General features: G+C 36.7%; 1 protein-coding gene across 1 annotated transcript; it reads left to right on the forward strand.

Moving 5' to 3' along the window:
- The first annotated feature begins 430 nt into the window (after positions 1 to 430).
- RGS21 (regulator of G protein signaling 21) lies at positions 431 to 27,637 on the forward strand. The gene is made up of 4 exons (XM_081495544.1): positions 431 to 441; positions 4,807 to 4,883; positions 8,474 to 8,640; positions 27,434 to 27,637. The coding sequence occupies exons 1-4, from the start codon at positions 431 to 433 to the stop codon at positions 27,635 to 27,637; spliced, it is 459 nt and encodes a 152-aa protein (XP_081351670.1).
- The last annotated feature ends 248 nt before the right edge of the window (positions 27,638 to 27,885 follow it).

Below are 27,885 nucleotides of genomic sequence, written 5' to 3' on the forward strand. Positions count from 1 at the left end.
TGAGAAACAAAATGACTTTTTAGTCAGATTAAAGGCCTAAAGGTATACAGAATTATATCTATGTGTTTTTTTCTGAGTTGATTTAACCTCATGTGAACAATAGTTGTCTTGGAAATGGATGTATATGAACTTTAGAAACCAAACTTTCAAATGGAATTTGTTTCAGTTATGCTACAGACTGGAGGGAATGCCACACTTACTCAAAGAGTTATTTGTTACTTAGAAGTTTAAGTGTTCTGACCAGTGAAAAGTTAACCAAATGAAAAAAAGCTGAGGACAGCATGATTTAAAGAATGCCAGTTTGTGACCCAGGGGATAGCTATTTGCATACTAATTGTACTGTTCCTGCTGTCGCATTCCCTTCAGCTGGAAGATCAGTCAGAAAGAGAAATTTGGCATCATCTGTGACAGTCAGACAGTGGAACGAAAAATGCCGGTGAAGTGAGTTGCTGTTTAAAGTTCTTTTTATCTCAGAAGATGTACAAATGAAAACACCTGAGTCTCCATGAGTCTCGATGTTGTGTTTCTTTCATTTATGATAAATATGTTAATTGTTGTCTTCCCTCCTGATTTATACTTTTTCTCCTTTCTCAACTGATTTTTCCTTCTTTTATAAAATCTGTCCACAATGTATGGCTTGTGTTTACAGTTAATTCTTTATATTTGCTAAGATAAGGCAAGGTTACAAAGTGGAGAAAACCCTCTCCCTCTATGTGAGGCTGTCCCAAATTATTAGATATTCAGGTTAAAGACCTAAGATATACACGATCCTAGCATAAATTATTCGCTGTTGCAACATGGACTGAGGAACTTGAACACAGATACAGTCTGTTGATAAGGCAGCAGCTGTCACTTCCTCAAGCACCAGCTCCTTGTGAGAATCTCCCGCTTGCTAATTGACTGTGGAGAGCTCAGTTGCTGGAGCCCACATTTTTTTAATGGAATACAACTGGTTCTAGCGGGCACCATTAGCAAGATAACTGGTAGCTTTCACACAGTTCCCATCTGGCCTGACTCTACTCTGGACATGTAATATGAGGACTGCTGGCCTTGATGGCACTCACACAAGGAAGAAAATCAGCCCAAACCCCATGAAATGCTAAGTGTGATTCTGGTTCCAGATACACAAGTGAGATTTTCATGGCAAGTCATACACACACACAAGTTACCCTGACCATGCATCACAATTTTACAGGAAATATATGCACACACACAAAGGATAAGAGCTGGACAAAAGCTTTGCAAAGTTGCAACTAAAACATAAATAAAAGAGAAAAAAAGAAAAACAAGAGAGAGAGACAGAAAGGAAGGAGGGAGGGAGGGAAATGTACATTGTCCATTTATTTACGGTACCGCATGTCAAGTAAGTTCAACCCACTCAGTATGTTCTAAAGCCAGCCACCCTCTTTATCCCCCAATTTTAACTCAATAGATTTTTCTTAACATTCGTGTTGTTACATTTCTAAAAATTTAAAACCTATGTGTCAGTCACATCTAAAATAAGAAAGGTCCTATTTTGGTTTGACAGCATACAAAACTGAAGAATCACTGTCTTCTGAAAAACTTTCTACTTAGTAGAAATTAAAATTTAACTGCTATGTAGAGGAAATATTTGTTGTGACAGGTAATAAATCCTATTACAGGAAAAGCACTCTAAAATTTATTTGATACATTATATATGTTCCAAAATGTGAACAAAGTATATAAGCATATGTATATTGACTCATCCATGCCCAGAAGAATAGTGAAAAGAGTGTGTATTTGAAACACAAAAATACACCTGTTTGAACTCTAACTGCCCATTAATATATGTATGATATTACACCAGTTATTAACATCCCTTCTTCTTACTCATTGGTAATATGGGATTAAAACAGACTGTCATTTTCAAGATTAAATAAGATAAAGTATGTGACGTGTTTAGCACAATATGATAAAGACTGTAAACATTTGGTACATTGTTATGCATTTTCATGCTATTATAAAAACTGTCTATCAGTTTATTCACATATAGCAATAAACTTCTCTTCCACAGAATTACATATAATCAACCCCCAATTTTTTATCTGGACAGCAAATTAACATTGTTTCTTAAAATAATGAATCTGAAAAGCACTGCTTTACAACCAACTCTTCCATCCTATCAGGTTTGAAACAGAACCTTTAAGTTAATTTTGAAATCTGTTAGAAAACAGTGAGCTGAGGGCATTCCAGGCAGAATCACACACAGCAGCAGGTATTTATTCCGAGGGTTGAAGGACAACTTTTTTCCTTTAAACATCCTAGTATCTCTAATTCTATTATCACTAATATTCTATACCTATAGAATACCTATAATATTTTAGTATAATCTCTCTAATTCAAAACACAAGGAATTTTCGTTTGTTCTTGGTCCTACGCCAGCTCCAAGACTTTGCTCTCTTTTTTCTGTTTTTACTGTTTCCCTACCTTTATGATGATAATAAGAATAGCTACCACTCATTTGAATAATTCCATTCTAAAAAGACTCTTTTACATTCCAACCAGTACTTCATTGAATATTCCTTTTGCTTTTGGCTTAAGCAAACTCTGGCTCTCCCTAAAGGACATGGTTTGCTTTGATGCCTTCAAAATGGATGTTGTCCATTTCCTATAGCTTTACTCATTTGGGGTTGACGGTGAGGTCCCTGGTTTGTTGCTGCCCAGTGTTGCTTTTGCATCACTTCTCCTCTTTACTCACCCAAAACACTCTTTGAAGCTAATAAAATTCACCTACACCTTTACTAACCTTCTCATCACTGTCATCTACTAGCATCTTAAAAGTCATTGGACTTCTTCCACTGAAGGCTTTAATGCCTGCCACTGTTTGGGGTTTGGCCATTCAGTTAATATTTGTTTATACGTCCAAGAAATATTTCTCGAACCAGACACACTGCTCTCTGTGCTGGACAATAATATTTTTTCCTGTCATTGTACAACTTACAAACAAATGGGGGAGTACATATTCATTCCTGAATGATTCTGCCTAGAGTCTGCGTCTCAGGGTTTTCTTTGATGGCTGTTCCTTATTCAAATGAATGTACTTTGCAGCCAGACTGGAGATCCAAACTCCTCTCTGCTCTCTTCATTAACACACATTCCACAGGCACTAAGGAGAAATTTGAGTACCACGCAACCACCAAATTTCAATCTACAAATACAGACAACATTTTAAACATGTGCATTTTAAGTGATCGTATGATAATTTTAACACTAGGGAAGCCTGGCGTGCTGCAGTCCAAGGGGTCGCAAAGAGTCAGACACGACTGAGAGACTGAACTGAACCGACAGAATTCCTAAAATTTGATAGAAGAACTAATGTTGGACTCATATGAAATATAACATGAGCATTTTAGAGGAACAGTTTTTATAGTGCACACAAGTTCTTCTACATAAAATTAGATCTTATATCTAATATAAGATCTTACATCTTATATGGGTCCCATTCTCCATTTGTGAAAGACAAAAACTGAAAATGTCCGTTTGAATGAAAGAGCACCATTTCAAAATCGCTTCACAGGAAACCTTGTGGCCCCAAGACTTAGTAGATCAAGGGAGAAAGGAAAACCAGTTGCCTGCCATTGAGGAAAAAGCAAAAGAAATGGGAAATAGGAAATCCAGGCAATGGGAGATACCAACTTGTGTTCCCTGTCACCCAGCCTCCCTGTGTGGCCTCTATGAGTACAGACATTACTATTTGAAAATATAACTACAACAGCAGAAGAGAGAAGAGCAATGAAAACTGGAGCAAATCACACAAAGTAATAGAATGTAAAAGCATAGGGACTGAACTGCATCACACTAGCATATTTAAGATTAGTCACCTTGATATGCAAATATAAATTTTATAAGAATGACTGGATGTGAGACTATCAATCTTTTTAATAGAAACCTTCAATTAGATCATTCCTTTCCAGAACTAATAAGTCATTTGCACATCACAGCTACATCATCCAAGATTTTTCTTCTGGGCAGCAGATGTTTTCTATGGATGAGGGCTTATTTCATCAGGATCTTTGCTTATTAAGGGGAATAATGCATGATATATTTACATCTCAGAAAGTTTATATCTGAAACCTGATTTATTATTTCTACATCACATCCCCCAAAGTATACCTTCTTCAGAAGACTCAAGTCAATAAATTTTTTGACTGCTTTGGAAAAGATATTACTTTGTCCTGACAGATACCTAGATTTAAATAAATCAACCCAGATGGAAGCATACCCTTAAAGAGAAATGAAGGCTGTCTCAGAATGGAGTAAAGACTCCTCAAAATACTATAAATAAACATTTTCAAGATCATGACATGTTAAAAATCCTTAAAACTGTAAAGAAACTTAAGATGCATAATTATGAAATGAACAATTTCGTATAATGTGAAAACTTAGAAAATAGTTCATTCATCACTATTGCTATCATGATAACTCTTCAGGAACAGACTAGTGTAACCCACATAAATTAACAATTAATACAGTTGAGATTAAATTCACTAGGCTCCACAGAGCAATGAGCAATCTCTCTTGTACCTTCATTAGAATTCAAGAATTTGCAAGTATGATCAATACTGTTGGTTAGAATAGTAAATAATTTGCTGCTGTCAAATCACATTCCCCTTTCTTTGCTATTGCTGTCCACTGTGGAAAATATTATAGAATCTTTGTTGACCTTTTGTAGTTTAATTAGTGATGCAAAGCTCATTTAAATGATATAATTCAACAAATACACATAACTCACATATTACTATAGATTACAGAAGAAAAAGATCACAATGCTATTGTCAAGGGTAGATGTTGTTTCCACAGGTCAGCAACTACAGAAACAATGGCGTGGTCTGAAAATATGGATACACTTTTAACCAATCAAGGTAAGATCCAAATGATAACAGGCCTAAAAATGCAAGGATTAAAATTAAATCAATAAATTCTGAAAGTTGTAGACATGTTATAAAGAATGAGTTTGATCAATATATGAAGTATAAGATTCCCCAAAGTCTTACAAACTTATACAGGCCCAAAGTTTAAATGGAATTAAGTTGGGTCTCAATGAAGATAAGATTATAGAAATTACAGACATTAAAAGAAAAAGAAAATTCCAAATAGAAAGGAAGTGATAATGTCTTAGTCTCATTACCATTTGATGTATATCAAATACTGGAGTGCATAGCTATTCCCTTCTCCAGGGAATCTTCCCAACCCAGGGATCAAACCCAGGTCTCCCATATTGCAGGTGGATTCTTTACCATCTGAGCCACCACAGAAACCCAAGAATACTCGAGTGGGTAGCCTCTCCCTTCTCCAGGGAATCTTCCCAAAGCAGGAGTAGAATCAGGGTCTCCTGCATTGTAGGCAGATTCTTTACCAGCTGAGCTACCAGGGAAGCCAGTCTCTTTATCATTTGGTATATATCATGACTACTATTGTTGCAAGTTAAAACATACAAACTATTTAAAAGTTGAAAATTTAAATAAATTGCTTGCTTCTTCAAGCTAAAATAAAGTTTCTAAGTATTTATTTCAACTGAGTTATTCTTACTTTAGAGAATACAAAAACATATTTGAATATATTTGTATATATATAAATATGTACATTGTTGATATATATTTGTAATTAAAATGATGGCTCAACAAAGTAAGTTTGGTCAGTTATAAATAAAACATCCCAGAATTTAATACAAAGTAGTCATATACAAAGATATCTAGAATTCTGTTTTTCCTGTACATAAACCTGCTTTACAGCATTCCTGTCTCATACAGGATAGAAATGATGCTTCAAGAGACATACATAGAAAATATTTAAATGTAGTGTTTGTTCTAATTAAACGGCATTTCCACTTCAAATTTATAAAGTAAATACCAGAATATTAGAAATGCTTAAAACATGATAAATCTGAATATGTTCTTCATGGATGTTTTAATTAAAAAATTTGATTTAGATGAAATTACACTATCATTTTATGATTCTTAAATCACTAATTCCTAAAGTATAGATGGAAGATCCTGGTGGGCTATAGTCCATGGGATTACAGAGTCTGACATGTCCAAGCACACATGCACACATACTCTGGGCTTCCCAGATGACACAGTGGTAAGGAATCTGTCTGCCAATGTAGCAGACGCAAGAGTCTCAGGTTCAATCCCTGGGTAGGGAAGATCCTCTGGAGTAAGAAATGACAAATTCTGTGGACAGAGGAGCCTGGCAAGCTACAGCCCATGGGGTCACAAAGAGTCAGACACAACACACACACACAAAGCATAGACATAAAATAACCCGTCAAAGCCCTAGAATCCAACTAAGAACATATATTAAAGCTATACGGAATTTCATTTCTGTAAGTTTCAAGCACATGTTTCTTTTTTCCTTAAATACATGACAAGCGGGACAGATCAGGTTTGCTAACACCCTAGGGAAGGTGTCTCTGCAGGTGGGGGATTGGCCGCTGCAGTAGTGCAGACAGAGGCATGAAGGTTATAGATGAAGGCAGATGCATCCCCCTGCAGATCTCCTAGGATTTTGTACCTCGTGCCCACAGAAAGTACAAAAGTTATAGATTCATCTGCAAAGCTGTTTGGATTTTGCTTTTCTAAAACCAGAAAAATAGCTCCCATGCTTTTCAATGCTTTAAACAGATGACCCACCATATCACCTACTTGTTTTGTGACTTGATGATAGGCCTTGCACATACTGAGCAGAGATATTAGTGTGGCTTCTGCCACCTGCTCCTGACATATTCCACTCCTCAGCCCCCATCACACCTACCCATAACTATTCCCTCACAAAGAGGGACCCTCAGATAATATATGGTTGTGACTGTGGTGGTACATTATTCTGAAGTCACTTCACAACCAATGAACTTTCAAATTGTATGTATATAACAGACGAGTGATTCAACAATAGTCTATCCAAGTAAGAGATAACTAGCCCCAGTGTTACCTATTCTGTTCCTATGTGTCCAAACAGAGGAGAAAAGAAGGAGTAACTGTTAGTTCAATGTCACTCTTCATGAATATGGCAGGAGGAGAGAGAATAATAATATTTTTTTAGATCTCTAACTTCCCATCTCTCTGGGATGTATTTAGATAACCCATACTGCAAAATACTTTCGTATGCCTTAATGACACACATATAAAATAGTGCCAGACATGCTTTTACAATATTCTTTCAGGATTATGAAAGTATATACTTTATTATATAAAATAGATTTCTTTAGTATAAATTCTATTTAGACCTCTCAAATTCATCATTGTTTGGATCTAACTCACAGACATTTTTAATTGTGTTACTAAGAGGATTTTTATAACCCAAATTTGTGTCACAGAAGCTTCTCCAATGTATTTTTTAAACACAAGAAATGTGCAGTTAATTGAATTTTTATAGTGCTCACATATTAACAACATTCACACTCTGCAATATTTCTACTGAGATTTTAATTGGGTATCTGATAGTCTTTTGCAATGACCTGTTATTTCAACTCTACTTCAAATCATTAAAAAAAAATTGTTATGTTTAGTTTTAATCCAGGGTTTCTAGATAATCACCTTGTTCCATGAAGACCTTTTCTATTTTCTGTACTAACCTTCACTTTCCTTCCAACCTGCAGCAACCAACAAACAAGTAACTTAGGCCCCTTTCCATACATGTTTCTCTGATACTTACTTTTTTGCTAGTCAATTTCTCCCTACTTTGCAACCTGAGGAGTCGGCCCTCTAGCACATAGTTGGGGAGGGGTGGCTTTGAGCCAGGCAGAAGAGCCCCCTTGGCAGGTGGAGGAGAAAACCACCAATGTATTGGAAGGCAAATCCCCTGAACAACAAATGTACCAGTGGGTGTTTCCTCCTCCAAGACGCACAGTCTCGGTGATGAGCAAACACTGCCATAGGAAGGTACCAACTGAAACTAACACAAACTGAAAGGACTGCTTAGTTCAGGCAACTGTGGGAATTTGATAATAATCTTTCTAACCTGGTACCTCAGTAGAGGTCCACTCTTAATCATCCTTGGCTGTAAAAGATTTAGAAATATTGCCTTCTCAAAGGAGCTCTAGATGTGCCAAAGAAGATTCTGGGGCACATTTTAATGAGGAAACTAGAGACAAGGGTCTAAACAGGGGGTCAGAAACTTAAACATTTATGAACATGAGGAATAATAAATGTTTAAATGTGGCTGAAAATAAGACAGTGAGAAGAACTGGAACGTATGGGAATCCTAGCATTTCTGGTTGTTATTCAATTTTTGAAAGTGCTAATATTAGAAAAATAGATTGAATATTTTATGTTGATGACTAATGATCCAAAATCAAGCTTTCTAAAGTTAAAAACTAAAATATATAAATGATATAATTAGAGGGATGACAAATACTTGCCACTGAATCCTCAAATGTTTTCACTAAACAATGTATACAATTGGTCACGTGACTGCATTGTGTGATACACAAACGTTTTCCTCATGTATTTTATAGCTGGTCTAGATGCTTTTCGAACATTCCTAAAATCAGAGTTTAGTGAAGAAAATGTTGAGTTCTGGCTTGCCTGTGAAGACTTTAAGAAAACAGAAAGTGCAGAAAAAATTGCTTCCAAAGCCAGGATGATTTATTCTGAATTCATTGAAGCTGATGCCCCTAAAGAGGTGAGTGAAATATTCGACAACAGTGTATATTTATCCACTTATCCACTAACACATCTGCTCCCAACTGAAAGGCACTAAGTCCACCTCAAGGGAAATTAAATTGTCACTATGTCTTCAAACAGAAGATGTCCGTAAATTTGAACAGAAGTTCTTTATGGTGATCCTCTGGCACTGATTCAGTAAATAGTTTCTAGCATTCTCTATGTACTTCAGTGTTTCTATTTTCTGAGCACAACTAGCAGGCTCTTAAAAAATAGTCTAACGTCCCAAATTAAACAGCTCTACAGGAATCCTACCTAAGCGTGCTTCTGGATTTCAAATTCAGTTTCCTTTTTCCTTTTGTAAGCACAGAGGTCAATTTGGAATACAACCTTGAATGCCATTTTTAAAATAAAAAAATATATGCATGTGAAGGTAAAACTTACTAACCAACAGTACAATTCTTTATATTTAATATTCTGGAGGTCCACATTACAGCATACAATAATGCCTTACCTTCTCAAAGAGAGGGTTGCTTGATTTTATTTCCTTGATGGCTGTTGGGCTGCACCCCCACAGGCTTGCAGAGACATCCATGGTTCAGTGAACGGGGGAGCTTACATGTCTGAAGTAGGGTCCTGGAGCCACACTCCATGGTTTGGGGTGCACGGTGGAGGGGACATGGTGGCAGACTTCGCTGGGGGGCGATGGAGAGGAATGGGAAGGCTACTAGTTAACAGGGAAATGGCTGACGTCAGATTGGCTCATGGGTTACTTAGGGAAACCAGCAGCGGTCAGGGCCCTCTGAGCATCTTCTTGGGGCAGAGGCCTTCCCTTACTAAACTATCGAAGGGAGTCGTTCTGTCTTAAAGATTAAAGCAGTCACTAACTGGGCCTGAGGGGCAAACATTCAGGTGTTTACTGACTAAGGTCCATCCTGTGAGTGGGCTGTAGGGAACCAGGGACTGGTGAAGCAAGGGTGGACAGGGAGTGAGAAAACAACCATCCTGCGTGGTCAGATCACCATGGTGCAAATGAGCCACAGGTGTGCGGGTGGCCTGGTCCTACAACAGTAAAAATGAGCCACAGGAATATCTCAAGTGGTCAGATTCCACCTGTGCTGCATTAAGATCTGGAAAATAGGAAGGGCCTTATAGGAAAACCTGGAAGGACTTTGAGAAGAACCCCTCAAAAGTGTTTTATGTGTATATCATCTCATTTATAATTGACTTAATTTCCAGAACCAAATGATGATCATCTCTGCTGCATGCCCTTAACGTTTAACTTTAAAGTTTAAGCTATCTACATTTTAAAACTGCTGTGCTCCCTCACTAATTATAACATCTAAGCAGAGAGTTTTAATGCCTAAGCAGCAAACGGGAATCTACTTTAAGCCACTAGCACCAAACATAAACCACATACGTCATGTCTCCCTACAGAGTTGAAATACTGATACCCTCCCAAGTGACAGCTACTGTATGTTCTAATCCAAAATTAAAATTCACGGTAGGAGAAGTTATTGTACTAATGAGGACAGAGGACAGCAAAGATGAAATGCAAACTTTTTTTTAAATCTAGGGCATAAAGTTGCTGTATCAATAGTTCAAGTTTTAGATGGACATTAATTACCAAAGCATATATTGGTATAGTAAAATTTTGCTGACATATGAACCACTGAAGCTTAGCTTGGAATTCAAAGGAGGAAAGAAAAAGTAACTTAACTCCTGTGGAGCTATTTCAACATTCGTTTCCCAGTCACTGTCTAAGAATCAATAAATGAGTCCAGAAAAATTTAAATGTAGTGTATAAGATTTGTCAAGTTGATTAATGTGTCTTTCCCTAAAAGGCTTTGAAATCAACTCTAAAGGTAATCTATTTATTGTGATATTGGTTTGAAAGCCAGATTTATTTTTGTTCACGAATCTGTCTGCTTAAGATTATTTTAAGTTTTTCAAATATTATATATGAAAAATCTTACATTAATATTAAAGAAATATAATCTTTTAATTACAACTGAACTCAAAGTTATGATATATAATAAATTATCAATTTGGATAAAATAGTTTTATTTTCCTAATCTTTCATGCCAAAATAAATTTATATGGTAATAATTTTAAAAAAACACACTGTTTTAGGATACAAAACTTACATACTTATTTTATAATTTGTCCATCTAGTTAATTTTATAGCTGCCTTACATTTTATAGCTGCCCTTACAAATCACAGATTATATTGTCTCCTTGAAGTGTCTAAAAATATTATTATTGTATATGACAAAATTCTCATTGAAGATGAAGTGTATATACAATTGTAATAGCCATCATCTTTTCTATTATTTGCCATTAATTATTTCCAATTCAAATTAACTAAAGGGCAATTTGTCTGTTACATACCACTTTCAGTCTTCAACATATCTCACTATAGCCCATCAGTTATATACTATATAATATAACTGTTAGTACGAGTCATTAAATGGAATTTTTTTGAGAGTCTGTTCCCACAATGAAGAATCTGTTCCCACAATGAAGTCACACAGTAGAAGGGGAGATTGACATGTGATAAAATCAGTCAAATACACAATAGGCAACTAATAAGTTGAATCATTTAAAGCTTGTTATTAGCAGTGTGTGGAAAAGCAATGAAGTCTATCCAGAGATTTACAGGATGGATTTGTAGGGTGGTTCACACATGAAAACTATGTCATATTTATCAAGAGAGCAAATGAAGAAAGTGTTTCAGACTGAGGGCACAGTGAACAGCGTAAGTGTACAGAACTCTCTAGAGTTTTCCAGAAATTACAAGCATTTTGATATCATTAATGAGAAGCAGTGGGATAAGGCTGGACAGGCTGCAGTAAAGATAAAGAGAGGGTGGGAAGTAACCTAGATTTATCTAGTAGGCAGACTTCACAAGACAATGTGATATATCTGATATGGAGGTTGGAAAATACCATTTTCATAAGTAGAAAATTAATTCAAGAATGAGATTCATATGAAAGCATTCTTCATTTTTCAATATTCAATTATAGTTGTAAAACTGTCTCACATAAAGAAATCAAAATTATAACCAATTTCCTTGGTAGAAATTCCTAAAATAGAGAACAATGACAAGGTCACATCATCCAGATGTCTATTAAGTTCCATTTACTTTCTTTTCAACTTTTCATGTCTTTATTTCTTCATCTATAAAATTGCTAGCATGACTTGATAATTTTTAATTGATGTGATTAGACAATTTACCATCAGCCTATTTACTAACAATCCCTGTCTGTAAATGTATGTTATTAATGGTTCTTCGTTTCCTATTCTAATAGGCAAAACTGCACAGAAAAATTGAACTTTCAGGTCTCTTATGAGAGATAATAATTGCAGGAAACTTTATGCCCTCTCCCTTAGAGTTTTACCATCTCTCTGGTTTCTAAACTAACTGTGTGATGTAGTAGAAAATCTAAAGGTTAGAGATACAGACTCAAATTTTATAATCTTGTGTTGACCTATTTCATCCCTCTGAGCCTCAGTTTCCTCATCTAAAAATGTAGCTGTGAAAAAGGACACAGCAATCATATAGGATAGATGAAAATGGTGAATGAGATCACATATCTAGGGTTTGCATCAGGCAGAACTGTTTTTAAGAAGTTTTAATTCCTTTTTTTCTTTGCACAAGTCATTATAAGTGCTACTGAATCTATCCCAAAACATTAACTAATTTCTAAAACCATCTGAAGACAAGCCACTTTGAATGATTTGATAAACGTATACATGAAAGTGAAAGTGTTAGTCACTCAGTCGTATCCAACTCTTTGCGAACCCAGGAACTGTAGCCTGCCAGGCTTCTCTGTCCATGGAATTCTCCAGGCAAGAATACTGGAGTGGGTAGCGATTCCTTTCTCCAGGGAATCTTCCTGACCCAGGGATTGAACCTGGGTCTCCTACACTAAAGGCAGATTCTTTATTATCTGAGCCACCAAGGAAGCCCCTAAAGGTATATATATATGAACACAAATTAGAAAAACACGTTAGCAAAACATGAGTTTCAGGTAGAAATATGTACTAATTGAATGGATTATACCTAGATCGTTTCAAAAGATATTGCAAGGGGAAAAAAAGTGTGATTCAGATATTTCTGACTAAGTGGTTTGAAAATGAGAAAATTCTTAGATAAGCAATATATATTTTAAAGTGTTCTTACTCTGCACACGGTAAGAACTCAAATGTGGCAAAGACAAAAGTTCTTAACCTTGTATTTATTCTTCCTTCAATTTGAACCATTAATTTCATAATATTTAGAAATTTTTAAATAACGTTACTTGCTTTCAGAAGAATATACATCTTAAAAAAAATTAGAATAATATGAGCCATCAGGGAAACCAAGATACTGACATATTTTAAATTCCAGGAAACCCAAGATACTGACATATTTTAAATATTTATGTTTTATTTCTGTCATTTATGAATTATGTTTATATCATCTATTATATTAAAAAGAAAATTAGTCAGAATGGAAAATATGTGATTAAAGAGAAAACTGTTTATGTTGATTGTCATTCTGTGAGATTAGAAAATGTTCCAAATCATACCACACTGTAATGTTTAAAAATTATATAAATTCAAATTCTTATTATGACCAATCCAGGAGCAAATACATTGGCAGGGTTTTAAGTTAAAGGAAAAAAAAGTACAAAAAAATTAATTCTTAAATATATTTATTAAATGTGAAGACATCATAACCCATAAAACAGAAGAAACTATCATCATAAAGGAAAAGACATCTTAATGCATTATGCAGGACACTTTTAAAATATCTGTGTCTGGAGGTTTGGTTTTAATTTTTATTGTAGCACAACGTTATTTGGTGACTCTTATTTCATATCAATAAATGCTTATACTGTGCCTACGATTCACCATCATAAGATAAATTCCTTCCATGGAAAGGAAGTTGGGTCTAAGCAAGAGAACAGGTAATAAACACAGAAGTACAATACCATGTGTTGTGTAAATGAGGTAGCTTGATAAGGAAATGCAAGACAACAGAGTAGACTGAAACTATGGTTTGGCTCAAAAGAAACAGTCAATCTAGTTGGGTTAAAAAATGAAATTTCTAGAACCAGGAATAGCAAAGCAACAAATGATTAAGTGGGAAAATTTTAAAAACAGATGAAATTGTTTGCATTATATCTTTTTTTTAGGATTTTTTTTTTCTTTCCTTTTTCTTTTGGTGGGGGGCACATAATGCAGCATGCAGGATCTTAGTTCCATGACCAGGTATCAAATCTGTGCCCCCTGCACTGGGAGTGTAGAGCCTTAACCATTGGACCACCAGGGAAGTCCTTGTTGTTCAGTTGCTCAGTTGTGTCCGAATCTTTGCAACCCCATGGACTGCAGCATGTCAGGCTTCCCAGTCCTTCATTGTCTCCTGGAGTTTGCCCAAACTCATGTCCATTGAGTCAATGATGCCATCCAACCATCTCATCCTCTGTCATCCCCTTCTCCTCCTGCCTTCAATCTTTCCCACCATCAGGGACTTTTCCAATGAGTCAGCTCTTCGCAATTGGTGGCCAAAGTATTCAAGCTTCAGCTTCAACATCAGTCCTTCCAATGAATATTCAAGGTTGATTTCTTTCAGGATTGACTAGTCTAATTTCCTTGCTGTCTAAGGGACTCTTAAGAGTTTTCTCTAACTCCACAGTTCAAAAGCATCAATTGTTTAGTGCTCAGTCTTCCTTATGGTCCAACTCTCACATCTGTACCTGACTACTGGAAAAACCATAGCTTAGAGTAAATGGATGTTTGTCAGCAAAGTAATGTCTCTGCTTTTTAATATGCTGTCTAGGTTTATTATAGCTTTTCTTCCAAGAAGCAAACATCTTTTAATTTTATGTCTGCACTCACCATCTGCAGTGATTTTGGAGCCCAAGAAAATAAAGCCTGTCACTGTTTCCAGTTTCTCCCCATCTATTTGCCATGAAGTGATGGGATCAGATGCCATGATCTTCATTTTTGGAATGTTGAGCTAAACCAGCTTTTTCACTTCCTTTTTCACTCTCACCAAGAGGCTTTTCAGTTCTTCTTCACTTTCTGCCATAAGGGTGGTGTCATTTGCATATCTGAGGTTATTGATATTTCTCCCAGCAATCTTGATTCCAGTTTGTGCTTCATCCAGCCTAGCGTTTCTCTTGATGTACTCTGCACATAAGTTAAATAAGCAGGGTGACAGTATAAAGCCTTGATGCACTCCTTTCCCAATTTTGAACCAGTTCTATTTTTGAACCAGTTAAGTTCCATGCCTGGTTCTAAAGGGACATTGTTTTTTTTTTTTTTTTTAACAATAATAAACATTTATTGAGTACTTTTCAGGTGCCATACTCTGTGTTCATCTCTTCCTAAGTCTTATGCCATTTAATTTTCTTTCTTTTTTTTTTAAATAAATTTATTTATTTTAGTTGGGGGCTAATTACTTTACAATATTGTAATAGTTTTTGCCATACATTGACATGAATCAGCCATGGGTTTACATGTGTTCCCCTTCCTGGACCACCCACCCACCTCCCTCCCCATCCCATCCCTCTGGGTCATCCCATTGCCCCGGCCCTGAGCCCTTGTCTCATGCATTGAACATGGAATGGTGTTCTGTTTCACATATGATAATATACATGTTTCAATGCTATTCTCCCAGAAAGTCCCACCCTCACCTTCTCCCTCAGAGTCCATAAAATTGTTCTATGCATCTGTGTCTCTTATTCTGTCTCGCATATAGGGTTATCGTTACCATCTTTCAAATTCCATATATATGCATTAGTATACTGTATTGTTGTTTTTCTTTCTGGCTTACTTCACTCTGTATAATGGGCTCCAGTTTCATCCATCTCAGTAGAACCGATTCAAATGTATTTTTTTTAATGGCTGAGTAATATTCCATTGTGTATATGTACCACAGCTTCCTTATCCATTCGTCTGCTGATGGACATCTAGGTTGCTTCCATGTCCTGGCTATTGTAAACAGTGCTGCGATGAACATTGGGGTACACGCGTCTCTTTCAATTCTGGTTTCCTCGGTGTATATGCCCAGCAGTGGGATTGCTGGGTCATATGGCAGTTCTATTCCCAGTTTTTTTAAGGAATCTCCACACTGTTCTCCATAGTGGCTGTACTAGTTTGCATTCCCACCAACAGTGTAAGAGGGTTCCCTTTTCTCCACACCCTCTCCAGCATTTATTGCTTGTAGACTTTTGGATAGCAGCCGATGAAAGAAATCAAAGAGGACACAAACAGATGGAGAAATATACCGTGTTCATGGATTGGAAGAATTAATATAGTGAAAATGAGTATACTACCCAAAGCAATCTATAGATTCAATGCAATCCCTATCAAGCTACCAATGGTATTTTTCACAGAACTAGAACAAATCATCTCACAATTTGTATGGAAATATAAGAAACCTCGAATAGCCAAAGCAATCTTGAGGAAGCAGAATGGAACTGGAGGAATCAACCTGCCTGACTTCAGGCTCTACTACAAAGCCACAGTCATCAAGACAGTATGGTACTGGCACAAAGATAGAAATATAGATCAATGGAACAAAATAGAAAGCCCAGAGATAAACCCACGCACATATGGACACCTTATCTTCGACAAAGGAGGCAAGAATATACAATGGAGAAAAGACAATCTCTTTAACAAGTGGTGCTGGGAAAACTGGTCAACCACTTGTAAAAGAATGAAACTAGAACACTTCCTAACACTGTACACAAAAATAAACTCAAAATGGATTAAAGATCTAAACATAAGACCAGAAACTATAAAACTCCTAGAGGAAAACATAGGCAAAACACTCTCCGACATAAACCACAGCAGGATCCTCCATGACCCACCTCCCAGAATATTGGAAATAAAAGCAAAAATAAACAAATGGGACCTAATTAAAATTAAAAGCTTTTGCACAACAAAGGAAACTATAAACAAGGTGAAAAGACAGCCTTCAGAATGGGAGAAAATAATAGCAAATGAAGCAACAGACAAACAATTAATCTCAAAAATATATAAGCAACTTCTGCAGCTGAATTCCAGAAAAATAAACGACCCAATCAAAAAATGGGCCAAAGAACTAAACAGACATTTCTCCAAAGAAGACATACAGATGGCTAACAAACACATGAAAAGATGCTCAACATCACTCATTATTAGAGAAATGCAAATCAAAACCACAATGAGGTATCATTTCACACCAGTCAGAATGGCTGCTATCCTAAAGGGACATTGTTACACAGGTTCTAAATGGACAGGGAAGTCCTTGTATTATATCTAAAAAGATGATAATGATTGAATAGTACTGAGGCAGGATATTGAGATAAGGCCTTTATTTTATGATTTTATTTTTTCATTTATTTTTGGTTGTGCTGGGTCTTCATTTCTGCACAGGCTTTTCTCTAGTTTTGGCGTGATGGGGACTAATCTCTAGTTGTGGTGTGTGGGCTTCTCATTGCAGTGGCTTCTCTTGCTGCAGAGCACAGGCTCAGGGACACATGGGTTTCAGTACTTGTGGTGCAGGGGCTTAGTTTCTCTGGGGCATGAAGGATCTCCCCAGATCACAGATCAAACCTGTATCCTGCATTGTCAGGAGGATTATTTACCTCTGAGCCACCAGGGAAGCCATGCCTTTGTTTTAAATAAGGTTAATTTTGAGAATTCCTTGGCGGTCCAGTGGTTAGGACTCTGCACTCTCACTGCCGAGGGCTTGAGAGGTTGGAGCTCTGATCAAGGAACTAAAATCCCACAAGCCACACAGTACAACCGCATACACACAAAAAAATAAGGTTAGTTTTATAATCCCGAGGGAAAAGATAGACCTCTGAATTCTTGGCAGAGAGAACCCCGTGGCACTGTAGGCGTTTCTTGATATTCTTGAAATGCCAGTTTTGTATCCTTCATTTTATATTCCTATTTTCTCAAAATGGTAAAGAATCTGCCTGCAATGTGGGAAACCTGGGTTCAATCCCTGGGTTGGGAAGATCCCCTGGAGAAGGGAAAGGCAACCCACTCTAGTATTCTTGCCCAGAGAATCCCATGGACAGAAGAGCCGGGTGAGTTATAGTCCGTGGGGTCGCAAAGAGCTGGGTACGACTGAGCAACTAACACTTTTCTCTTTGCATTTTCAAGTATTACTTCCCCAATGAGCTGATGTTATTTTGAGTCTTGGTCCTGACCCACAAGTTGCTGCTTGTCAACAGTGCCCCCGAACTATAGAATCACCACCACCAGATATAATGTTTGCTTATTTATTAATTTCCTAAGTTTTTGTACACTAATCAATAGTTAGCAGTCTGTTACATACCAAGCACCATGCTGATGCAGCTATGAAAGAGACAGAGTCTCTGAATAAATAAAGTTAACCATCTTGGTGGGAAGACTCTAGTTTTAAAAAAAAAAAATTAGAATAAACTTTCATGAATGTTGTGATAGGGAAATACAGGTGATGTGGTCACTGTAACTGGAAAAATCCAAGTCTAAGGGATCAGGAAATGTATCTCAAAGGAAGTAATTATTGAGCTTTGATCAGAGATGTGAATATAGAAGGAAATAAGACAAAACAGAAGGATGGAAGGATGATAGGAGAGGAAATGGAAGAAGAGTCTAGCAGAGCACCAGCTGGTGCCTAGAAGGCTGGTCTAGTAGAGGAAGAAGCTTAGTTCTGGGTGCCTCTGAGCATAAGTGGAGCCAAGAGCATCTTCTGAATCCTAGTGATTTCTGCATCTTTGTTTATTTTCTCTTAAACTCAAGGAATCTCTTAAAAAGGAAGAGAGAGAGTGACAGAGAGAGACAGAGAAAAAGAAAGAACAGGACGGGGAGGAGGAGGAAGAAAGGAAGAAAAGCAGAGATAAAGAAACTCTAAGCCGCACACTTGCCCAGGGCTTTTATGTGGACTATCCGCCTTGATCACCATGCTCTCTGTCTTAGGCACTATAATCATCCACCTTGTACAGGAGAGAAATGAACTGAGGCTTAGAGAGAAAAATGATGAGTCCTGCAGTCATTAAGATACACAGATCATGAGGAGGGAGGCCTTCTGCCCCTGCTTTTACTTATGTTTTAATTTCCTTCCTCAAGATCTACTACTTATTTTCAATGTTCATGACACAGCCTGGGAACCTTGATGTTTATGCTAAAGGTGAAAGCAGAAAACTATCTCATCACATAGAGTCTATCTTCCTTTCTGTCAGAAGCTGTATTTCTCTTCTCATATTCTCTCTATTTTGTATAACTTCATAAACTGTAAAGCAACAAGAAGTGGCAGGAATATCTCATTTAAGAGCCTGCAGTATCATTTCGGCCCTCTGGAAAAATGACTGCTGCCTTTCAGCTCTAAAACAAAACGCTCAGGTGTTCTTTGAATTTGCACACATCCCTGTGCCACTTTATCTTGGAATAGCATGTCGGGGTTCGTCAAGGAAACCTGTCCATCTTATTCTCTGTCACCTGCTCCAGATAGCAGTTGCTACTTACATCTATTTTTAGCAATCCGTATCCGTCAAGCTTTTATACATTGATTGCATATGTTTGATTATTTTTTTCATTTCTCTTGTCCAATTTAACGTGTTAGTGCTGCCTCCCAACTCATGTCATTTATTTCTGTCTTTATAACCAATTGTGACAAAGGATACACTTCTGTGCAGAATGGATTCCCTCTCAATGTTATAAACTTGGCTATTCTCAATTTTCATAGTAACCCTTGAGAATATACCTCAGGATATTCGTGTGCCTTTAATGATGCCAAAAACGAACTAATACTAGAGGTGTTAGTGGTGATTAAACAGAATTATGTAGCCAAAAACATGATTATAGGCAACTTTAATTTGAATAGTAATTTTTAAGCACTGCTGTGAATGAGGTTGAGGAGGCTGCCTGCCCCATTTGAGTAAGGCGCTTTCCATATGCATGCACACACTCTTTGCATAATGACCATCTCCAGCTACACTATACATTCTAAATGAGGGAAAGGCAATCTCATTTGAATGTGAGAGCTCGACAGAAAACTTTTCATTCAAATTATGTAAAAATATATAAAGCACAGTCTAGGGTCATGGGAAAGCCAAAAGGTACAGTTTCAGATGCATTCTTCCTGCTAAAATAATTTGTTGGAAGCCAAAAGAAGTTAAAACTGCTGTCATAGAAAAGAGGAATTGGCTTGCATAACTTGCAGTTATCAAAACCACCTGAGCATTAAAATATCTCTCATTATAATAAAATCACTTTTTAAACAACAATGCAAACACCAGTCAGAGGCACTCATTTTAATGCAATGGATTGTTGTCAGTGTCAGCTGTGTCAAGGCCTTTTCAAAAATGACAGGATTTAAAAGTCGCTAAACAGTTGAGATGACATCTCAACTGTCATTCTGTGAGAATCACAAGCCTATGTCTTGTTTTCTGAGATTGGCAGTGCAGCAGTCTCAGAGAGCTAAGATAATTCGTGACCTTTGGAAAAATAAGAAAATTAAATGTCTTTCTCAGCATCCTTGAAACTTAAGTGTATCCATAGAAACAAAATGCAAGTGACTATTCCCATGAGTAAATAATATAGATATAACTCTGTTTATTTCATCAATCGATATGCCATTCAGCCCCTGCTCTGGACCTACTAATCTGAGCTGCTCAGCTGAGTCTAAGCTTCCCCCCAAGTCCCAAGCAGCTCAGGAGGGCCTCAAGTCCACACAGTTGGGAGGCCTGCATCTCTAGAGGGTTACCTCCTGACAGGGTGCCTGCTTTCAATCTACTCCAAGATCAATATCTCCTCTGTGCTTACTTTTTGAGATAGAGATTGATACAACAACTTAGCCAAAAATCAAACTTGAGATGAGTGCACAATTGGAGGTGCAGTTGGCAGACATGAACCTCAAAGTGATCATATTAAAGGAATGTATGTATCAAAATATATGCTAGGCTGAATATTTTCACTTTTTTCATGATACTAAAATTTCAGGGGACTCAAGAAGAAAAGACAGGGCACTGTGGGCAGACTACACTCAAACCTTATTCAGACCGACTCCTTGGAACCATTTAATGACACGTATCACCCTCTCTTAACTGAAATGTTAACTTCAGTTGGCTTCCTGTACTTAATTTCTTCCTCTCTTACTGACAACTTTTGCCAATTTCTTTTACTGTTCCTACCTATAGCCCAGCACACACTATCATGAGGAGGAGGTGGTCGTCACCTATTTTTTGCCTGCATTTATTCCCCAGGGGATTTCTTCTAGCCTCTGGCTCTAAAAGGGCATCTCAAACTTAACTACAAATCTGAGTCCTTATTTTCTCCTCAAACTTTTCTTCTGATTCTCTGTGTCTCAGTGAATGGCAACTCCATTCTTTTTGCTCTAGATGAATAATTGATACTCACCTGTGGTTCTTCTCTTCTGCACCATATCCAATCCATTGACACTTTGTCATCGCATTCTTCAGAATATTTCTAAAATCCAGTCATTCTTAAAAATGTTCCTTATCCCACTTCATAAATATTCAGTTGCAGGCTTCATCTATTCTACATTCTAAGTATCTCTGAAATCTATACGTTTCCCTCCATTCTCTATGAAATGACCCAGCCTAATCCACCATTACTAACCACCTGAATTTCTGGTATGACTTACTAATTTTTCTCCCCTTTATCCACAACTAGTCATTATATCACATAGCAGCCAGTAATATGTTTTTTCAAGCACATGTGTTTACATTATTACCTTACTTAAAATTCTTCTCGTTGCTTTCAAATTAATTAAAAATTATTTAAGAAGACCTGTAAAAGTCTGTGTGATATGGACCTTTATGCCTTTTCAGGCTATTGCCCTCTTCTCCCTGAAAACCTGCTGGGCTTTTTCCAGTTTCCCCTCGCAGGTCCCTTCCATAATCTTCTATACTCATAATAATACCTTTATGATCAGCTTACATTCTCATTTCTTTCAGAAAGATTTTTTTTTAAGAAGGTAGCTTCTTCCCTTTGGATTCCCTTCTCAAAATCGGTCTTCTTGATTGACTTTCAACTTACTTATTTTTATATGGTCAGATCTTAGCACAATTTCTAAGTACCCATTCAATGAAATAATTTAAATGAATAAATTATAGAAATTTACCTTAAAACAACCACGTTTTCAGATGAGGTCTTTTTTTTTATTAAAGAAAAATAGGGATAATAATACTATCCATCTTATAGGTATGTGTGTGTGACATACAGTAGCCATATAAATACTCAGCACAACAGTAGTAATATTTGATGAATATTAACTATTATTATTTACAGTTAAAGTAATCTTCTTTAAATATCCTCAGGATTATTTTAGAGATAATGTCATTGCTTAAATTTTTTGAAACAGGAGAAGACAAAGTCACCAAGGAAAATAATCCAGGGAGAGAAGACTTGGCACAGAACTTAGATGATGCATGAATCCTCTGCTCGAATCAGTGAAAGAAACAGGGAAAGACAGCAGATAAAAGACAAGTTAATTCCATGCCACAAACTACTGAATTCCCTTTGTAGTAACAAATTTTCTCCTATGATTATCAGACTGAATACTTAACATTAACAGAAGCCACTGTGTCCAACACTGTTTAAGAAAGAAATCAAATTTCTTAGGATTTTTAAATCAAAATAATATATGATGATAAGGAAATTATAGTGACATTCTTTCTGTAATCAAGAAAGGGTTCCTGGAGGATATTCAACTTCAGCTAAATCATAAAGGATTGAAGAAAATCTGTACAGAATAAATTTGTGGAGGAGAGAGGGATTTTAGATGATGAAACAGCCTAAACAAGAGCTTTAGATAGAAAATTCACTCTGGGAACAGAAAGTAGATGAACTTCTGTTCATCTCTGGATGTCACCAAAGATAAGTAGGAGGTAATTTCAAAACAACATTTGAAGTCCAGGTATGAAGAAGCTCAAATGCAAGGGTAAGATGTTTAAATTTTGTATTATAGAAACTAATGGTTGTTGACTGGACATTCATACAATGAAAGTGATATTTTGGTGAAATTGGCATAGTAATGCTGTCCACTGTGTGTATAAGGGGAGGTATCAAGTAAGAGAAAAATTCCATGGTTTAAGGAAGATATTATGTTATACAAGATTAAAATGGAGAGATAGGAGTGAGAAAGATAAACTGGATAAAAAAATAAACTACAGAGATAGGAGTGGATTTAGAGAAGGCAGAGGAACCAGAGATCAAATTGCCAACATCCATTGGGTCATAGAAAAAACAAAAGAATTCCAGAAAAACATCTACTTCTGCTTTACTGAAAATGCCAAAGCCTTTGACTGTGTGGATCACAACAAACTGTGGAAAATTCTTAAAGAGATGGGAATACCAGACCACCTTACCTGCCTCTTGAGAAATTTGTACACAGGTCAAGAAGCAACAGTTAGAAAAGGACATGGAACAACAGACTGGTTCCAAATCAGGAAAGGAGTACATCGAGGCTGTATATTGTCACCCTGCTTATTTAACTTAGATGCAGAGTACATCATGTGAAATGCTGGGCTCAATGAAGCACAAGGGGGAATCAAGATTGTCGGAAGAAATATCAATAACTTCAGATATGCAGATGACACCACCCTTATGGCAGAAAGTGAAGAAGAACTAAAGAGCCTCTTGATGAAACTGAAAGAGGAGAGTGAAAAAGTTGGCATAAAACTCAACATTCAAAAAACTAAGATCATGGCATCCGGTCCCATTACTTCATGGCAAATAGATGAGGAAACAATGGAAACAGTGACAGACTTTTTTTTCTTGGGCTCCAAACTCACCGCAGATGGTGACTGCAACCATGAAATTAAAAGATGCTTGCTCCTTGGAAGAAAAGCTATGACCAATCTAGACAGCATATTAAAAAGCAGAGACATTACTTTGCCAGAAAAGGTCCATCTAGTCAAAACTATGGTTTTTCCAGTAGTCACATATGGATGTAAGAGTTGGACTATAAAGAAAGCTGAGCACCAAAGAATTGATGCTTTTGAACTGTGGTGTTGGAGAAGACTCTTGAGAGTCTCCTGGACTGCAAGGAGATCCAACCAATGCATCCTAAAGAAAATCAACCCTGAATATTCATTGGAAGGACTGATGATGAAGCTGAAACTCCAATACTTTGGCCACCTGATGCGAAGAACTGACTCACTGAAAAAGATACTAATGTTGGGAAAGATTGAAGGCAGGAGGAAAAGAGGATGACAGAGGATGAGATGGTTGGATGGCATCACCGACTCGATGCACATGAGTTTGCGTGAGCTCTGGGAGTTGATGAAGGACAGAGAAGCCTGGGGTCCTGCAGTCCATGAGGTCACAAAGAGTTGGACATGACTGAGGACTGAACTGAAGGAGTGAGAAATAAAAGGAGCATTGTGAAATTACAAAAGAAAAGGTGAATAAGGAAAGTTATATATATAGATAGATAGAGAGATCAGAGGGAAAAAAGAGTTGTCAGAGATGATTCTTAAGTTTCCAGCTTGAACAACTTGGAGAAAAATAATGACATTTATAAAAACATGTGGGTGTGATATTTTGTCACTGACATTAAAATGAATTGCCAAGACACATCTTCCTAAGAACACTGATTATCTCCTGGAAACAGTGTCTCTGCTCATCACCTAGATATCTATAGCTGATGCTGGCAGCTTATTGGTAGGAAAACAGGCAAATCAGAAAAGTGAGAAGGGCAAGTCAGGAGTACAAACTTACTGTATTTGAACAAATAATGTTAATTATCAGTAATATGATGAAATGAATAGTTCTGCTTAAAATTTTACCATGACTTTTAACAAATGTAGAAGCTGCTTACACAACACACATGTATTGAATCCTTACACTGTGAAAGACATAGTGAGGGATAGGCAAAGTGTAAATATAATTTAAATAACACAAAGTCCCTTCACAGGTCAGAAAAGGTAAACCTTACAAAGTAGATGTTATTCGTATGTAACTTTAAGGACATAAGAGCTTCCTGGTAGCTCAGATGATAAGAGTCTTCTTGCAGTGCAGGAAACATAGCTTTGGTCCTTCAGTTGAGAAGATTCCCTGGAGGAGAGAATGGCTACCCACTCCAGTATTCTTGCCTGGAGAAATCCATGGACAGAGGTTACAGTCCATGGGGTCACAAAGAGTCAGACACAACAGAGCGACCTTCACTTTAAGGATGTAAAAGACTGTGAAAGACTTCGATGAGGAGTGGGTTTCAGCTAGCCTGGCATGGCGAGGGAAAATATTCATTGGTGACAATGTACATGAATTTGAGCAAACTCCAGGAGATAGTAGAAGACAGAGAAGCCTGGCATACTGCAGTCCAAGGAGTTGCAAAGATTCAGATACTACTTAGTGACTGAACAACAACAGCAACAAAATATAAGAAATTTGAGAGTAAGAGTCTACCTTGGTGGTGACACAGGGCACACACAGAGGAGAAAAAGTATATAGGTTTGGACCATATTGTATTGGTCATGAATGCCAAGATCAGGGCTCTGGGCATTTTAAATAGGGAATAAGGAGCTATTGCAGCTGTTCAGTTATGAATAAAATAATAAGGCAGCACTTTGCACACACTGTCCCTGCTATCAGTGAAAACTCACCCAATGAATGAATGCCTAAAGGAGTTACCTCGGTATATTTACCATTATGGGGGATATAAAGTTAAAAAATTTGCAGATGATGCCATTGAAGAATTAACAGTGTAGTTAAAGGAAAAAAACAGGCAATCTATATTCTCATACCCTAGCAACACAAGATAGGATGTGAAACAGATTTTACTGTATGTTGAGAAACCACTACAGAATCTGGATAATACCCACTATTCTTTATTCCCACTACGGGAATCAGGCACTATACCAAGTTCATGACATGATATCATGTCATCTCCCTGTGTTGAAAAACCCTTCTGTGTCTTCCCACTGCTTCTAGTAGAAAGACAGGAACCCTTTACCACAGCAGATAAATCCTACAAGACTTGACCTGTACCTCCTCTCCCAATCTCCCCAAAGGAACTTTATCACCCCCTGCAACCCCACTACACAGACACAAAGGCTCTTCAGAACATCACCAATTCGTTCTTGCCTTGGGGACTCTGAATTTTTTTTTTTTTTTGCCAGAAACGTTCCTCCTCAGATTCTTAGAGAACTGGGTCCTTCTCATTTAAGTGTAAATCTAAAAGAACACTGTATAAAAAACATATAGTACTTTCTCCAAATATAGAATATCCAGCACATAACAGACTCATAAATATTTGTGTAATCAATGATTATATGCATAATCTCACTTTAATTCTTATAACAACTCAGTCAAGAATGACTGGGCTTAAAGATGAAAAATACCTTGGTCACCCAGGTCACCAAGGTCATAAGCGTCAGAGTACAGATTGGAAAACTATCCTATAATCTTACCACTACTCCACACCATCTTTCTGTGTAAAGAAGCAGAAATTGATTATAGATTTTGAGGCCTTGGAGGACGTTGCAGAATTTCATCTGGAACTTTGATGCAGGACCTGAGAGGATGATCAAAGAAATAAAAACAAGATGTAATCTGAATCCCCAAGTAGCTGAAATCCCTAAGAAAGAAAATATCAGTGAGCAAATAATGGCCTTTGATGATTCTTTTCAAAATAAAATTTTTTCTTTTTTTCTTTTTACTAGAATAATAATAGTGAAATAATTTGATATTACTTATCTCATTTAGCCTTTAAAAGACTTCAAGATGTTATTATTATCCTTTTTTACACTATGGAAATAGAAAGTTGAAGGAAACTGTAAAACTTGCTTTACTCATGTGAACAGCATGTAAGTAGCTAAGAAATTCGATTTAAGGTCTGTCTGCCTATCTTTTAACTTCAATTCAATGAACATAAATTGTCATTTATAGTTTTTCTACCAGACCCCCAATTTTTAGCACTTTACAGTCTCCCTCATTTTGCCAAGAGACATAATTCTATTCAACAAATATTTATTGACTGCCTATTACAGCAGCAGCAGCACCTGCCTTTGGTGAGCTTTCAGTTTTAAGATTCACATCTCTTTAATAATTCACTAATATTTTCAGTTTAAGTGAAAAAACTTGGATGTGAAATTTTCTGCTTTTCAGAAAGCATCTTGGAAATGGGTAGAACTAGACAAGAATTTCCATGAGGTTTGGGGCATTTATGTATTTGCAGGTGTGCTGTGTTCCAATATAATAGATCGCTATTAGACCTTGCTGAGAATGCTTACTTGTGGTAGTGCTAAGGGAGCAAGAATGTACATACGTGTGTATGTACATTCCATGGGAGGTGTGGTGTTCTGTGAACAGGGATAGAGTGTTAGTTGGTCCATTTTGGCAAACAAAAAGAAACACAACTTAGGATGAAAAGCAACATTATGAGAAACAACACCAGGAGCTATGGAAAATGGGAATGTGCTGGTGAAGGCCAGCTTAGTAAATTCTAATTACTGCTCTGCCTATAGAAGAACATTTCAGATATTAAGGCCAAAGTACTAGAAAGAAATAAAAGATGGTAAGCAAAAAGAATGTAAAGTCATAAAAAATCTTATATGCATCTCTTTTGTCATTTTTTATAATCTCAAAATAAGGTTTGACCTCTGTTTGCTGTCAATGCCAACCCTCTCAACCTAGGTAAAGTAATTAAACCAAGCATGTGTTCTGCATCTCAGAAAATGAACGTGTGACCTTTCTGTTGTTTTGCATAAGATTAACTTTATGCTTAAAAAAATTCAAATCATATGTGGATCTACCATCTGTATAGACCATGCAGTCTTTATTAAACTAGTCTAATGTGATGCAATTTATTTCCACAGATTAACATTGACTTCAGTACCAGGGACCTCATCTCAAAGAATATTGCAGAGCCAACTCTCAAATGTTTTGATGAAGCTCAGAAGTTAATCTATAGTCTGATGGCCAAGGATTCTTTTCCTCGATTTCTAAAGTCAGAGATTTATAAGAAACTGGTAAATAGCAAAGAGATTGGAAATCATAAAAAATGGCTCCCTTTCTTATAAAGAAGGTAAATGACAAACTAACAATCAGATTATAACTGTGGGGAAAGAAGTGATAGGATAGATCAGCTCAATCAATAAACTTCAAGGCTAGACTGTTTCAAATATACAAACACAATGTATGTTCTTTTTAGGATTTAGAGAACAAGCTTCACTTCAATAGAAAAATAATATGTTATATCTGAAGCCTGAATGTTTAAGTCACTTGTTTAGAATGTGTTTATTTTATCAGGTACTTAAAAATCTCTTAC

This window comes from Giraffa tippelskirchi, chromosome 5 (assembly GCF_054371585.1).
Source record: "Giraffa tippelskirchi isolate mGirTip1 chromosome 5, T2T-mGirTip1v1.2.pri, whole genome shotgun sequence".
NCBI classification, from domain to species: domain Eukaryota; kingdom Metazoa; phylum Chordata; class Mammalia; order Artiodactyla; family Giraffidae; genus Giraffa; species Giraffa tippelskirchi.

What these genes read in the sequence shown, in the direction of transcription:
- RGS21 (XM_081495544.1), top strand. An exon ending in TACACTTTTAACCAATCAAG is followed by an intron (nt 4,884 to 8,473) that starts GTAAGATCCAAA and finishes TGTATTTTATAG; the next exon opens with CTGGTCTAGATGCTTTTCGA. An exon ending in AAGCTGATGCCCCTAAAGAG is followed by an intron (nt 8,641 to 27,433) that starts GTGAGTGAAATA and finishes TTATTTCCACAG; the next exon opens with ATTAACATTGACTTCAGTAC.